Source organism: Hydractinia symbiolongicarpus, chromosome 6 (assembly GCF_029227915.1).
Source record: "Hydractinia symbiolongicarpus strain clone_291-10 chromosome 6, HSymV2.1, whole genome shotgun sequence".
NCBI classification, from domain to species: domain Eukaryota; kingdom Metazoa; phylum Cnidaria; class Hydrozoa; order Anthoathecata; family Hydractiniidae; genus Hydractinia; species Hydractinia symbiolongicarpus.
Genome location: NC_079880.1, coordinates 9,478,554 through 9,493,341, shown reverse-complemented (window position 1 = coordinate 9,493,341; position 14,788 = coordinate 9,478,554). Strand labels below are relative to the sequence as shown.

The 14,788-nt window shown below is 33.4% G+C and overlaps 1 protein-coding gene across 1 annotated transcript; it reads left to right on the top strand.

The window, feature by feature from the left end:
* The first annotated feature begins 7,149 nt into the window (after positions 1–7,149).
* Positions 7,150–9,070, top strand: LOC130648004 (uncharacterized). Its single transcript, XM_057454023.1, has 2 exons — positions 7,150–8,802; positions 8,938–9,070. The coding sequence occupies exons 1-2, from the start codon at positions 7,238–7,240 to the stop codon at positions 9,068–9,070; spliced, it is 1,698 nt and encodes a 565-aa protein (XP_057310006.1). The 5' UTR covers positions 7,150–7,237.
* The last annotated feature ends 5,718 nt before the right edge of the window (positions 9,071–14,788 follow it).

Genomic DNA, 14,788 nt, shown 5'->3' with positions numbered 1-14,788 from the left:
TCCAGAAAAGCAAAATCCCCCCTTTTGCAACGATTTCCTAAAAACGTTGAGCGTAAAATTGTAGAAAGTAGTTTTCCATTGTTACTATTTTTAACGCTACAAAATGGGTGATTCACTGTTGTTCTCGTTTTTCAAAACATAACTAAATGTAAGAAAACTTAAATCAATGTTTACATCTGTTACGTAACGATCGATTAAAATATGTTCCATTCCTAAATTCGAAAACTCTTCATTGTTATCATGACAGCACGTTTCAATATAATTGAATTTTATGTCACAAAATTTTCGCGAGATTTCATGATGCGCGAGTCGATCCGAACCGACTTACGGCCACGACTCAGCCTTCCTCGTCCTTATTTTGAAAAGTTTAAGGAAGGTAAGCAGCAGAAAATATTTGTTTTTCCAATATCGAAGTTAACCTGAACAATCGTGAGAGAATGTTGTTGTAAACGACTATGAGTTATCTGACGCTGCAGCTATATCTTCTGACAATGAAATTTCTGCCAATGACAGTAATGACGAAGCTCAAACTGCTCCTGAAGCAGGTGAGGCGAGAAAACGTCCCATTGAGGAGGGTGATCAAGAAGGAGGGGCCAGCAATTAAGAAGTTCTGCCTTCTTTCACTGCCAAATAACGAAAAATTAAAATAGTCTCTACCAAAGGAACTTGCGGACCTGTTCAATTCTGGTTGTAGTCAGCATGTCAAGGAGGGGGACTTGGAGGAATTTATTGCCATTCCTCCTCCGGATAATATAACGAAAGCAATAAAGTTTGACTCGTTTTTGAAACCGTTGCTTGAGAAGAAATGACACAATAAAGTGTTTTCAATGGATAATTATAACAGAACCAGCTTGTCGTAATTGAGGTTTATGCTACTAAGGTCGAAAAGTTAGCACAAAAAAAATTATAACGCCATTTGGCTCTTTTAAAAGGAACTCGGGTCAAGCAAGCTGCACTGCAGTATTATAAATCTTATAGCGTGTTTAAGTCCTGTCAGCGATCGTTGACCATAAATCTGATAAGAGCTAGATAAAGGACAAATCAAAAGCTCTCGGAGAAGAAAATGAATACTTGTTCGGTGAAGCTTTCTGTAAAAACCTCAAGGAAACTTTAAAAGCCCAGGAAAATGAGAAAAAATTATTTTGAAAAAAAATAAAAGACACCCTTTCAGAACTGCCCCTCCTCAATACAATCCTACCCCCGTGGAGGGGCACGACCTAATCGTGGTGAAGGCCTGTTTAGAGGAAAAAGAGGTACGAAACTGTCTCCCTCTAACAAATCGGGTTTTATCATCCAGCCTTAAGGGAACTTTTTCCAGAAATTCTGCTCTATGTAATCGAAAGCAATGCAGGAAAAATCCAGTAATACATAAACAACTGGCAGATCCTCACAGGGGATCCGAATAAACTGGAAAATCTGATAAGGGATCAATTTCGTTCAACAATTTTTGTTCGCCCCAAAAAGAATAGATCAAGTCTCGGCCTATTATAAATGTGAAAAACCTGAACAAATTTCTGGAATACCATTATTTCCCAATGGAGGGTATACAAAATGTGAAAGAGCTCCTTCGAAAAGGGGACTATTTAGTCAAAATAAATTTAAAAGAGGCATATTGGCAGTTCCGAATCAATCCAATATCAAGAAAATACGTAAGATTCAAATAAAACAAAAAATGTACGAAATACTAGTTTTAGCCTTCGAAGTGGGACCGTGCCCTCGCATTTTCGCGAAATTAATAAAAGTACCAATAGCACTTTTGCAAAAGTTGTTAATCTTAGTAATTATACCTTTAGTATACCTGGAGGACCTACTGCTGATAGGGAGGACATACCAGACAGCCCTGGAAGAAAGTGACTCAGTTATTTTTCTTCTTGGCTAATTGGGGTTTAAGATAAACTGGTAAAAATTCTTGTCGGGAACCAACACAACAGGTAGATTTTTTCGGAACTATAATCAACACCCAAAAGATGGAAAAATCAGTTCCTATTCAGAAAATCCAAAAACTGACAAAACTGTGTCAAGAGACATTACAAAACCACCAACCATCCCTGATACAACTATCAACAGTGGTAGCGAAACTGTATGCGACCCTGCCCGCAATCCAAGCAGCACCACTACAGTTGATATACCTACAACAAGACCTTATTCAAGCGCAAAGGAAAAAAGTCAATTGCAGCCACATAGTTACTTTGTCAGCAGACTCCCACAAGGAGCTGAAATGGTGGATTAACAACTTGATTCTGGCCAAGGGAAAACCAACACACCTAAGCAACCCGGAAATGGTAATTTTTTCAGATGCTTCCTCTCATTAGGGACCCATCCCTTGTAGCAATGGAGGAAGGCCCGTCAACCGGGGGAGCTTGGACCAAGGAAGAAAAGTCCAATGAAGATGACGAGGTAACAAAATGGCAACACCCAACATGGACTGTTTTGCAATCTGAACAATGAAAAAACTAAACAACTACATGAGGCTCAAGCAGGACCCATAGTGCAAGGGAGTGAATGCACTATACCACAATTGGAAGGGCCTTTTCTCAAAACTTGTTCTACCCCTCTGTATAATAGGGAAAATATTGCAAAAATTGGAGAATCGACCATACTAATTGCTCCTCTTTGGCCGGGTCAACCGTGGTACCCAAGTTTAACAATAAGACATCCACTTCTCCTATTGAACTCAGCACAGTTCCTCACAAATCAGCAAGGAGATCTTCACCCAATAATAGCAACATGAAATCTGAAACTTTCATGCTACACTCCAAAAGAGTTAGCACAACAGACACTTACACAACGTTTTGGAAAAAATGGTTGTGTAATGAAAAACAAATGGATCTCATTGATGCCCCTGCCAATGTAATACTGGATTTTTTAACATAATGTCTATAAAGATGGCCTAGAATATACAACTATAGAAGTATATCGCTCAGCTATATCTTAGCTATATCTGCATTGACGCCTCCTAAACCAAGGTGCTGTGTTGTTTGAGAAGTGGAAGAAGTTCTAATACAGCTTAGGAAAATGAGGGGTGTGCCAGATAAAAAACCGACATTAAAAACTGTTATGCTACTCGCTTTGACTTCTGTAAGCAGTGCATCAGAACTAAACCTTTTAGATACAAAATTTACGGCTGTGGGAAGTACCAAAATTGTTTTTTCAGCTTGCAGGAAAAGCAAAACAATTCAAGAAAAGGGCAAAAGGCCAGATCCAATCATTTCCTTTGCTTCTGGGAAGAATTATGGCCAGTAAAAACACTTAATATCTTGAACGGACTAAGCCTTGGTGAAAAGATGGCGAAACAAAATTATTTCTTGGTATCGTAGAGCCTCATTTACCTGTTACAACTAGTAGCATCAACAGATGGTTGAAGTCAGTGCTAGAACTTTCAGGGGTTGACACATCAGTGATTAAGGGCTACTCTACTAGGTCAGTTTCTTCTTCTAGTGTGCACAAAAGGGTGCAACAATTGAGGAAATTTATTAGTGATATGCGACTGGCACATCATAAACTCTCACTTAGATTTTATAACATAAAAATCCAACTTTATTTCATGCAACGTGGTGCGCCATGCTCATAAAATTTGGAAAATTTCTTGAATATAAGTTTTAGTCTGTAAGGAAAACTGTTCTTTTAATACTTTGGATTAAAATGTTACGATAGATAAATAATATACCAAAGAGATTCAAGTTTTTATATTTTTCTTTTATGTGTTGTTACTATTGATTTATGTGTTGTTATTATTGATTTCTTATATTTCAAGAAAGATTTTGGGAGGATTGCTATATGCACTAGACTGAATAACTGATTTTGTATGATGCATTACAAACTGTTTATACATTGTGAAATTATGTAATAACCTTTTTGTATGGCGAATATATTAAATTTTGATATATTTTCTTTCCCTCGTGTACTTCTGGCATGGCAATAATGCAAGTACATATATAGAGATTTTACTTTTTACGTAACGGTTGTTAGACGCCTTTATTTTTGTTTATTTTTTATTACACGTAGCACACTATTGTATAGCCCAACTTCTTCTTTGGAAATAAGCTACTCGTCCTTTGTGTTTATTTTAGGCTTTATTACCCGAGTTTAAAAGCCGTGAATTAGTAATAAAAGTTTAATTATGATTTATCCCTCATGGGAGTTTTAATCATTTAATACATTTTAACTTGTGTATAGTGTATGTTGGTAGATGTTGATATGTGATGTGAATACTTTTTATTTAGCGGTTTTACTGTTTATATACTTTTACTTATAGCCTGATGATGAAGTAATACTTCGAAATATATTGCTAAAATAAACATATTACATTGTTGTCTTGCATACTATGTTGAAAATAAAAACGACACAACACATTGAAAAGATGGACAGAACGTTACCCAAGGTAATCAATTTGTAATACTTAAGCTACGCAACTACCCTAATTTGATTGTCACACCCGTCCCCCTTAAGTAACATTGACTCAATAGCCCTTTGAGTTTCTTTTTCTTTGAATCTTCAGCTTCACTGAGCAATCTACAATCGTGTGCAAAAATGTTTTAAAAAACAGTATGTTGTTGACTGTATTGACATGTTGACTGTATTGACAACAGTGCCTTTACAAGACCTGACACTAGCGATCAAAACAACAAATTTAACACTGAATTTGGGGGAAGGGGGTCTGCTATGCTAAAAGAAGTCTAAAAACTTAAAAATCAGACAGTTTTCCAAATATTTTTGCGCACGATTGTCTGAATTTTAAAGAAACAAATGAAAAGGGTTACCTAGTTAGGGAAGCCGAGAAGGGACACTGAAAAAAAGAAATCTAAATCAAGAAAAGAAAATTCAAATCGAGAAAAGGAAATTCAAATCGAGAAAAAAAATTCAAATCGAAAAAAGAAAATCAAAATCGAGAAAAAAAATATTAAAATTGAGAAAAGAATAAATCAAAAGTGAAAAAAGAAAGAAAGTATACATATCGGAGAAAAAGAAAAAGGATTGAGAAGAAAATTAAAAAAAGAAAATGTTTTAATTATTTTCGGTTGACGTGTTATTTTGTACCAAAACATTGATTGCAGATAAAAAAAGCATACTGTGTAGCGTGTGGATCTGAAGTCAAAACAGAGCACACTTTTTGTGGGAAATGTGGCGCTAGAACATCAGAAAACGATACATCTTATACTCCATCGAATACGATGCCTTTGAATAGTTTTACCGAGAGCCGAGAAAAATACAGACAGACCTTCTTCAAGCCTGGTACAAAGAGAGACATAGTATATCATCAACAACAACATCTGTAGCAGCAAAACCATCTTCTGCTTCTATGATGGGAACAAATAATAAGCAGAAGAACAGTTCAAAAAATTTAAAAAATCGGTGATTATTAATGTGGGTATAGCTATGCGGGATGAGTACGGAATCATCTGGAACAGAAACTTTTACTTTCTGCTATCGAAAAACATGGCAACCACAATCAGGAATTTTGTGCCATAGAAGATTGGGTTTTGCTCTATCCAGACTTTCAAGAAGTCATATGTATAACTGGCAAAAGTGTTTCTTTTAAATTCAATGAGTACAAGGAAGACCTTTGTAAACCATATTCCCAAGTTTTACATTAATGTTGAAAATACGTCCACCAGAGTATAATGGTTACAATTTTCTGACAACAATTGACGATGTAGATGATCCATTCGGTTTACTTAATGAGAAAAAGAAAATGATTTACAAAGAGGTGGCAAGCCACCGCAATGATGAACTCAACCTGTTAGGTCTTTGGAAAATAAGCTAGAGGAAAACTTAAAAATATATTAGCTGCCACAGACAATGCTGCCTTCAAGACAGCTATACAGTTTTTCCTAGAGAGATACGACTTAGGAGTTACAAAAGTCAATATAAGTTTAGAAGATTATCTTATATATTAATTCCCTTGCGTGAGTAAAACTGTGAGTCCACGACACGGAAATCACGGGTCACTTTCTTATGACGTGGCCGTACGCTAAAATTTAACTAAAAAAATTAGGGATGTACTTCATAGAAATCGCACATAAGGTGTAAATATGTAACCCGCTGCTAATAACGATATAAATATATATATACCCTTATGCCAAAAAATCTATATGAGAATATATATATATATAGGTATCGCTACATATGAAACGGTATTAGATATTCACAAAGCATACGGACTGTTCCTAGCATAAAACGGAAATTTTGTGTTTTCGAAAAAGATGGCTGTTCTTTTTTACTATTCTCTATATACTCTGTCATTCAAAATAAATCTTTAAAAAAACATTTGAAGAAGAGCATGGTTTTATAAATTAATCATAGCAAGGTTCTGTAAAGTTTTTTCATGTTTTTTTTTCCAGTTTTGATGATATTATTGATGTCAGACATATTTTATAGCTAGTATCATAAAGCCAACCACCATCAGCCTAGCTACCTAGGAATTTATATATATGTACCCATGATTTTGATGCCTAGCTCCAGTTATATTTAAATAACCTGTGAGTTTTATATATGTTGCTGTGTGTTGTTGTGGATTGTTTGGACCTTTTAAGCTTATATTAGAAGATATTTAAGAATAGCTAAGGACTCTTTTTAAGATGTATTTTGTGTAACTAAACTTATACATCGGTTGCATGCAATATGACAAAAGGATTTTTATTTAACATGTAGTAATTTTGGTATGGGGCTATTTGAGAATTGGTCATCATTTAGGTCAAAAATATAAAGTCTACAAAAACACCCGTTAACATTTGATTTAGTTTTAATTAGGCTTATGCTATGGGAAAATAACATTTAATACCAAGGCAGGTCCTACTTTTTCGTACATTTTGCACCATTTGTACAACTCTCTTGAAAAATTTAGTGTCGGACGGAAATTTTCATTATAGCCTTTTACCGGCGTTTCTTTTTAAAAAAGAAGTTTTTGAACGTCTCAAATCTGTTTGAGTTGGAGGAGGGATTAAAAAACTGTCCAAAAAAGATAAATAATTAAAAAAATAGATTGAAATAAAGCTGTTTTAATTAAAGTGCGTCCAATAAAAATGAATACTTTCAAGAACTTTTAAAAACAGAAAACTTTGAATATTTTTCAAGATTTATAAGAAAGCTTATTAAAACCGAAATTGTTGCTAAGTATCAATTAAACCCTTTCGGAGAAAAAAAACACAGATAATACATCCATAACTTGTCAAGATTTTTCAATGTGAAGACTATTTTAAAGCGATTCCTTTTTTCCCGTCCGACACTAAAATAAATAATGTCACTCCATTGCTCTTTAAGCTATTTTAGAACTTTCGAACGTCGTTATGTATGGTTGATTGACTTTCTCTCCCGCGCAGATCTCACCTACACTAATCCTGGACGAAAGGACAATGTATACATAGGTAAAGTCGACGGCGAGAAAGTGTTCAAGCAGAAGCTTTACTTACTATGGAACATTAAAGACGTTCTTAATACCGCTAATGGATCCGGTAAAATCAGAGTCCCGGACACTTTCTTTCATAAATTTGAAAAAGAATTAACATTCTCACAGCTTTACGATTTTTTAAAAGCTCACAAAGAATACGCCTTTAATAAAAATATTCCACACGGCTCTTGCCTGTGTGAGATATGCGAGAATGCAACTCTCCTAGCTAAGGCATTGAATAAAGTTTTGGAAAACCCAATCCCTTCAAATCCCCACGATTTAGTCGAGAAGTTTGCATGTAACCTCTCTTTAAAGAAATGTGCGTCTAGTCAGTGTGAACAGTTTTCTACTTTTGATTTTGGTCCAAGAAAGTCCGATTCACACTCCGAATCCTCATCCTCGTCTTCATCTGAAAAGGACAGTGCCGATGACGACATTCAATATTTCTGTTGGACAACCATAGAGAAAAGGATAACAAAAGCGAAATTTTCTCTTGGTTTCGAGGATTCTGTCGCGTTAATGAAGGAAAAAATTAAAATCTTGAAGGAACATATTTCGGTCAAACGCATCCCGTTTTCTGCGTATGTTCAACAGAAACAAGATCTCACTGCTGATGATTTGCTTGTGCACGTAGATTTTGCAGAAAACTATAAGAACGATCAGCAAGACGAAATTCAGAGCGCTTATTTTGGTCACCAGAGCTTCTCCTTATTTACATCATGCTGTTATTTCCTGGACGAAGAGCAAAAGCTAGATCATAAAAGCATTGTCGTTATTACCGAAAGTTCAGATCACAATCGCATAACTTCGATGAGCTCCTTGAAACAAGTTGTGGAGATTGCTGAAGAATGGACTAAACGGAAATTTCATCGCCTAATCGTTTGGAGTGATGGAATGGGCTCCCAATTTCGTTCGCGTTTCGTGTTCAAGATTCTATCTGCTACCATCCTCGCTGATAAAAGTTTGAGTTGGTTCTACAATGAGAGTCACCACGGAAAAGGACCGATGGATGGGGTTGGAAGTACGCTAAAAAATGTCGTTTTTCGGAAGGTGAAGTCAAACAAGGCTGTGATTTACAACCCGAAAGAATTTGCCGAAGCTGCCTCGCAGTTTGTTCCATCTGTGATCACTGTCTACATGCCGAGTAAGTCGGAAATCACGGAGCCGGAAGGTATAGAAGCCGCTTCTCCCATCCCCGAAACCCTCAAGATTCACAAGTTTGAGAGGTCAATCCACCAACGTGGTGATTCCTCAATTGCATTTTACAAAACTGCTGCTGATGAGGAGCCGTATTACACTCATTGGTACAGCAAGGCTGGTGGCTTGATCTGTGATCATAACGTTTCAACTACAGTTGAAGAGAACCAATGTGCAAAGTGTTTTGCTTCCTATCATTCAGATAACACTCCGGATTGGTTAGAATGTCCATCCTGCAAAAATTGGTTTCACGAAGAATGTTTTTATGTCTAGTTATTCCCAGTTTTAAGGTGGACTTGGATGAATTGTTTTTCTCCGTTAAAACTAGATAAAAACTTGTCTTTTTATTTTAGTGTTGGACGGAAAAAGGTTAATATTTTTATCCTAACGAACGAAACTGCAGCCTTCAAAACTGTATTTTATGAAGTTATTTATGATGTTCCTTGGCATTTATTTACGATGATTTTGTTTTTCTTTAAAGATTGAACTAAAGTTCGAGCTAACATTCATTTTTAAAAAGCTCTATTTATTTTCTTACTTTAGTGTCGGACGGAAGATTTTTAAAAGTTCAATTTAAACTGGACAAATCTAACTCATCTTTAGATAATTTCTTGAATTAATTGCGTTTCCATATAAATCAACGTTCTGTCATGTTTTTTTGCGAGAATAGAGACATTTATTTTCTTCCGTCCGAAACTAAAATTCAGCTTCCGTCCGACACTTTATTCCATTGCTGAAGAAATTTGTTAATATACAAAGTTCAAAAATTGTAAAATTTTCCAAATACTGTTCAAAAGAAAGAGGAACGTTTCAGTACAAATATATATCTCTACTGCATCTTTCTTTCTCTTACTTTCGATAGAAACGTGTAGTGAATCGAAATTTTCAAAAGTTCTTTTTTATCGATTTCGTCCGACACTAAAATCAAACTCTAAATCCTTCCCCGTCAGTATCTAGTATGATCACATCCTTTTTACCCAAACTAAACCAGCCCTCAGGCAATAGAATAAACGCATAGGGAAACCGTAATTATTTGCAGATTGTTTTTTATAGCCTATTCAAGTATCGATTTTTCCGTCCGACACTTTTTTAATAAAAAAATAGCCCCGTATATAGTTTAAGTGTGGTGATTCGGAGGAAGGAGTTACATTTTTTTTACATTTAGAGTAAAAAACATACAGGGAAGGCTGGGGTGACTTTCCATTTATATATATATATATATATATATATATATATATATATATATATATATATATATATATATATATATATATATATATATATATATACACAATTTAATAAGGGAATAACCAACAAATCAGTAAGAATGACAAAAGTTATTAATACGTAATATTTCGTTGGTATATCAGCCAACTTTGTCAAACGAATACTTACAATTTGGTAAAAACTAAAATATATACTATTAAAAACGTTGCCTTGGTAACATAAAAAGGAAAGTAATTAAAAACAATAAAATATATTATCACCAACTAGATGGTTTCTACAGCGTTCACTTATTAAGAGGATGGTTTCTCTTTGTCCGTACGTTTTTTTTCGGTTCCAATCGTGGGTTCCGTTTAGACCGCAATGCTGCGTCACCAACGTTCCTATCCAAAACTTTTCCTTTTCCAACAACAACGAATCAAATATATTATAAAAATATTACGTATTAATAACTTTTGTCATTCTTACTGATTTGTTGTTGCTTATTATTCCCTTATTAAATTGTGTTTACGTATATGTTTCTGGAATAACTGGATAAAACCGTATTTGTGTTCGTTCATATATATATATATACTGTATGTAATCTATACAAACTGTTGTGTGTGTTTTTTTGAAGTTTTTTGTTAACTTTTGTGGCAAAAGGATTATGCAATATATATACTGGAAGAACTAATTTTTGTATAATTTGACTTTACATCTTGCAAGGCACTCGTGTTTTTATACATTTAAATGAGAAACTCTGTGCAATATACCGAAATGACTGATCCTTCGTGATTTAAATTTGATGCGTTCCAAATCGTAGTTTTTTGACATTTTGTGTAAGATTTAATGGTTAAGGACAACATGCAAAACGTCAAAAAAACTAATTTTTGTTGAATCAGAAGTACTCCCTGCATCCATTTTTAAACTTTGTGAAGCTTTTGTGGGAAAAGATTGTATGCAATACCATCAAAATAACTTATTTTCGTTGCAAACTGTTTTTCTTTTGCATTTTGGATTAAAATATTGTTTTATCCCCTATAATTACAATTTTGCAAATTTGGATTTTGTTGTCAACCTCTCATCCTTTACATTTTGATTAAATTTTTGTGGGAGACTGTGGATATGCAATTGACCAAAATAAGAGAATTTAATATATATATAGATTACTAGCTGTTTCCCGTGGAAGAATCCACTGTATTCCATTTAATTTATGTAGCAGATATATGTCCATCAAAAAACAAACAATACAGCAGTGCGCATCTTACATCTGCATTATTATATGAATGACCAAAAAAATTAAAGGTTTTCAACAACTGCAGTATTTATGTGACATTTAAAATCTAAATCTACTAAAATTACTTGCTCTGACCATCTGACAAATGCGAAAATTATTCAGAAAGAAGTTTCCAAAAGCATTTCAACATACATCTCACCCATAAAATTTAAATCACTCAAAACGCCACATATATACAAAAAAGCTGATCAATGTCAAACACAAATCTCTCTCATTGTATATGTTAAAATCAGTTAGTTTATTGCAAACCCTGCCAAAGGTTGACACACAATGTGAAAAATAAACAATAAATTGTGCCTCTGACAGAATTTTTTATCTACGGTGTAAAAAAAGGGATTTGCAAGGACAAATTATAATGCAATAAAACATTATTTGATATATTGCATACAGTCCTTCCTCACCAAACTTTAGACAAAATGCCAACAAAATAACGGTGTTTAAATCTAAAATTAATAAAGTCCTTTTAGCAATTTGCATGCTGTTTTACCATCAATAAAGTAAAAAAAATTTCAAATCTCACATAGTATTCTGTCACAAATTTTCATAAAATATATATATAAGTCATAATGAGTCATGTTAAACAACAGCAATCAATCTGTATATAAGTTCATTTTATGTCAATTTTTGCACCAATTTTGCAACACAAAATACAAATTCTAAATAATACTAAAATCTCTTATTTTGGTCCTTCGCATACCGACGGTCTCCCACAAAAGTTTAATCAAAATGTAAAAAATGAGAGGTAACGACAAAATGAAAGTTTGCAAAATTTAACTATTTCAGTACATATATCTACTGCATATGCCCTCTACAACAATATTTTAATCCAAAATGCCAAAGAAAAACAGTTTGCAACAAAAATCAGTTATTTCGATAATATTGCATACACTCTTTCCTCACAAAAGCTTCACAAACTGTAAAAAAAAGAATGGTTGTAGGGAGTGCTTCTGATTCAACAAAAAAAGTTTTTTTGACATATTGCATCTAGCCCCTACCCATTAAATCTTACACAAAATTTCCAAAACTATATACGATTTAGAACACATCAAATTTAAATCGAGAAGGATCAGTCATTTCGATATATTGCAAGGAGTCCTCCCCAGTAAGAATTTATACAAAATATAGAAAAACAAAGCTTGCAAGGTGTAAAATTGAATTCTTCTTCTGTGTATATATATATGGTCCTTCCTCACAAAATTAACATAAAATGTCAAAAAGGTTCAGATATAACATCTAACACAACAAAAATCAGTTCTATCAGTATATGTCATGCCATTGTCTTCCACCAAATGTTCCCCTTAAAGTTTCACAGACACAGCCTGTAAATTAAAAACAACTAAGATCAGGTATTTTGGTCTATTTCATACCATTCTGTTCCAAATAACTTATAAAATGTAAAAATTGAGTGGTAAAACAGAAATGTCAAAAAGAAGAAAAAAATAGCTTACAAAGAGTATAAAATTGAAATCAACAAAGTAGCTCTTTTGGTGTATTAAATATAAGCCATACGCACAAAAGTTTACACTAAATGTAAGAAAATGGTTGTGTTTAGTAATTTTAAATTAAGAAAAGTCAGTTCTTTTAGCATGCTGATTAAGGTTTTTGCCCACAATTTGAAACAAATTAAATTTACATTTTTAAAATAAGTAATTTCTGAACTTTATTTTCAGAATATTTGGAGGAAAAGAACTTCGCAAACCAAAAAAAACCCAGGAAAATGTTTAAAATTTTCAGGGTTAATAACGTTTGATGTGTTTTGTGGGAATATATATACTGGGAATCTTTAGTTTAAAGCTAGCATTAGCTAGCTACAGCAGCTAATAGCTAGTCACTTAAATATAAACTGGAGACTTAGCTAGGTATAAAGAACATGGCTACATATATATATATATTCCTAGCTAGCTAGCTAGTTGTTGGCGGTGGTTGGCTTTTTATGATGCTAGCTTTAAAACATGTCTGGCAACAATAATATAATCAAAACTGAAAATAAAACATGAAAAAACCTTACAGAACCTTGCTATGATTAATTTATAAAACCATGCTCTTCTTCAAATGTTTTTTTAAAGATTTATTTTGAATGAAAGAGTAGAGAATACTAAAAAAGAACAGCCATCTTTTTCGTAAACACAATTTCCGTTTTATGCTAGGAACTTCATTTAACAGTCCGTATGCTTTGTGAATATCTAATACCGTTTCATATGTAGCGATACCTATATATATATGCTAACATATAGTTTTTTGGCATAAGGGTATATATATTTATATCGTTATTAGCAGCGGGTTATATATTTACACCTTATGTGCGATTTCTATGAAGTACATCCCTATTCTTTTTAGTTAAATTTTAGCGTACAGCCACGTCATAAGAAAGTGACCCGTGATTTCCGTGTCGTGGACTCACAGTTTTACTCACGCAAGGGAATTAATATATAAGATTTAGAATTTGTATTTTGTGTTGCAAATTTGTTGCAAAAATTGACATAAAATGAACTGTTAGATTGATTGTTGACAGGGTTTGCAATAAACTAACTGGTTTTTACATATACATTGAGAGAGATTTGTGTGTAACTTTGATCAGCTTTTTTTGTATGTGACATTTAATATATATATAGATTATTTAGATGTATTTTGTTAATGCTTTGGTAAACTTCTTTCCAAATAATTTTCACATTTGTCAGAGGGTCAGAGAAGTAATTTTATTAGATTTAGATTTTAAATGTCACGCATATACTGCAGTTGTTGGGCACCTTTTATTTTTTTGGTCATTTATATAATAATGTAGGATTCACACTGCTGTATCATTTATTTTTTGATAGACGTATGAATATCTGTTACATGAATTAAATGAGAAATACAGTGGATTCTTATTGTAAAGTTCTCATGGAATATGACAATGTGAAACGTACTGAAAAATTTCCTATACATTAAATTATATATTATAAAGTGTGTTCATTTGACATTTTGTGTGAGATTTTAATGCTAAGAACATTATGTGTGCATGCAAAATGCCTAAATTTCGTCGATTGGGATTGACGGTTTTACTGCTGTCAGATCTTTTTAAGGAAAGTTTTTTGGAAAGGTCATAATTATTGAATTTTAAATAATTTCTATTTCATGTTTTTACTGTTTTTTTTAAAATTAAATTTTTGAAAGGATGACATTTAAGTATGAAATATTATCTGTGTTGCAAGCAATAGCTCTTGCAAATTTTGTGGACAGATCCAATATTTTTTGTATGACATTATAAGCAATGAAATATCTTGCATATTCCATAATGATGTTGTAAACCTTTAAATCCGTGGCACACTTTTGAGCATTGGTTTTTTAAGCGCCTGGTTATATTTTTTAACATTTTGTGTCAGCAGTTAGAAAATGGAATAATGCAGGGTGATACTTTGGTATCTTTATACGAGAAATTGGGGGAGAAATGGGTTTATTTAGTTCTTAAAATAACCCAATAGCAATGCTATAATAATGCCTTTTTACACCCGTAACACGTCGCATTATAGTTTTCGTCATCATTAAGCTGCGGTCGAGCAAGAAAATAAACAAAGCGTTCTATTGGCCAAGACGGCTTAAACAAAGAAGCTTATTGGTTTATATTGTAAAAGACCGTACCTGGGCAACGCAAATATAAACAAACAGATCCGTCAGGCTCAACGGGAACATGAAATAGAAATTTTTTAAAATTCAATAATTATGAC

Coding starts and splice junctions, on each gene's coding strand:
- LOC130648004 (XM_057454023.1), top strand. CDS start 7,238: ATGTCACTCCATTGCTCTTTAAGCTATTTTAGAACTTTCGAACGTCGT. Junction 8,803..8,937: donor TCAGATAACACTCCGGATTG/GTTAGAATGTCC, acceptor TTTTTATTTTAG/TGTTGGACGGAAAAAGGTTA.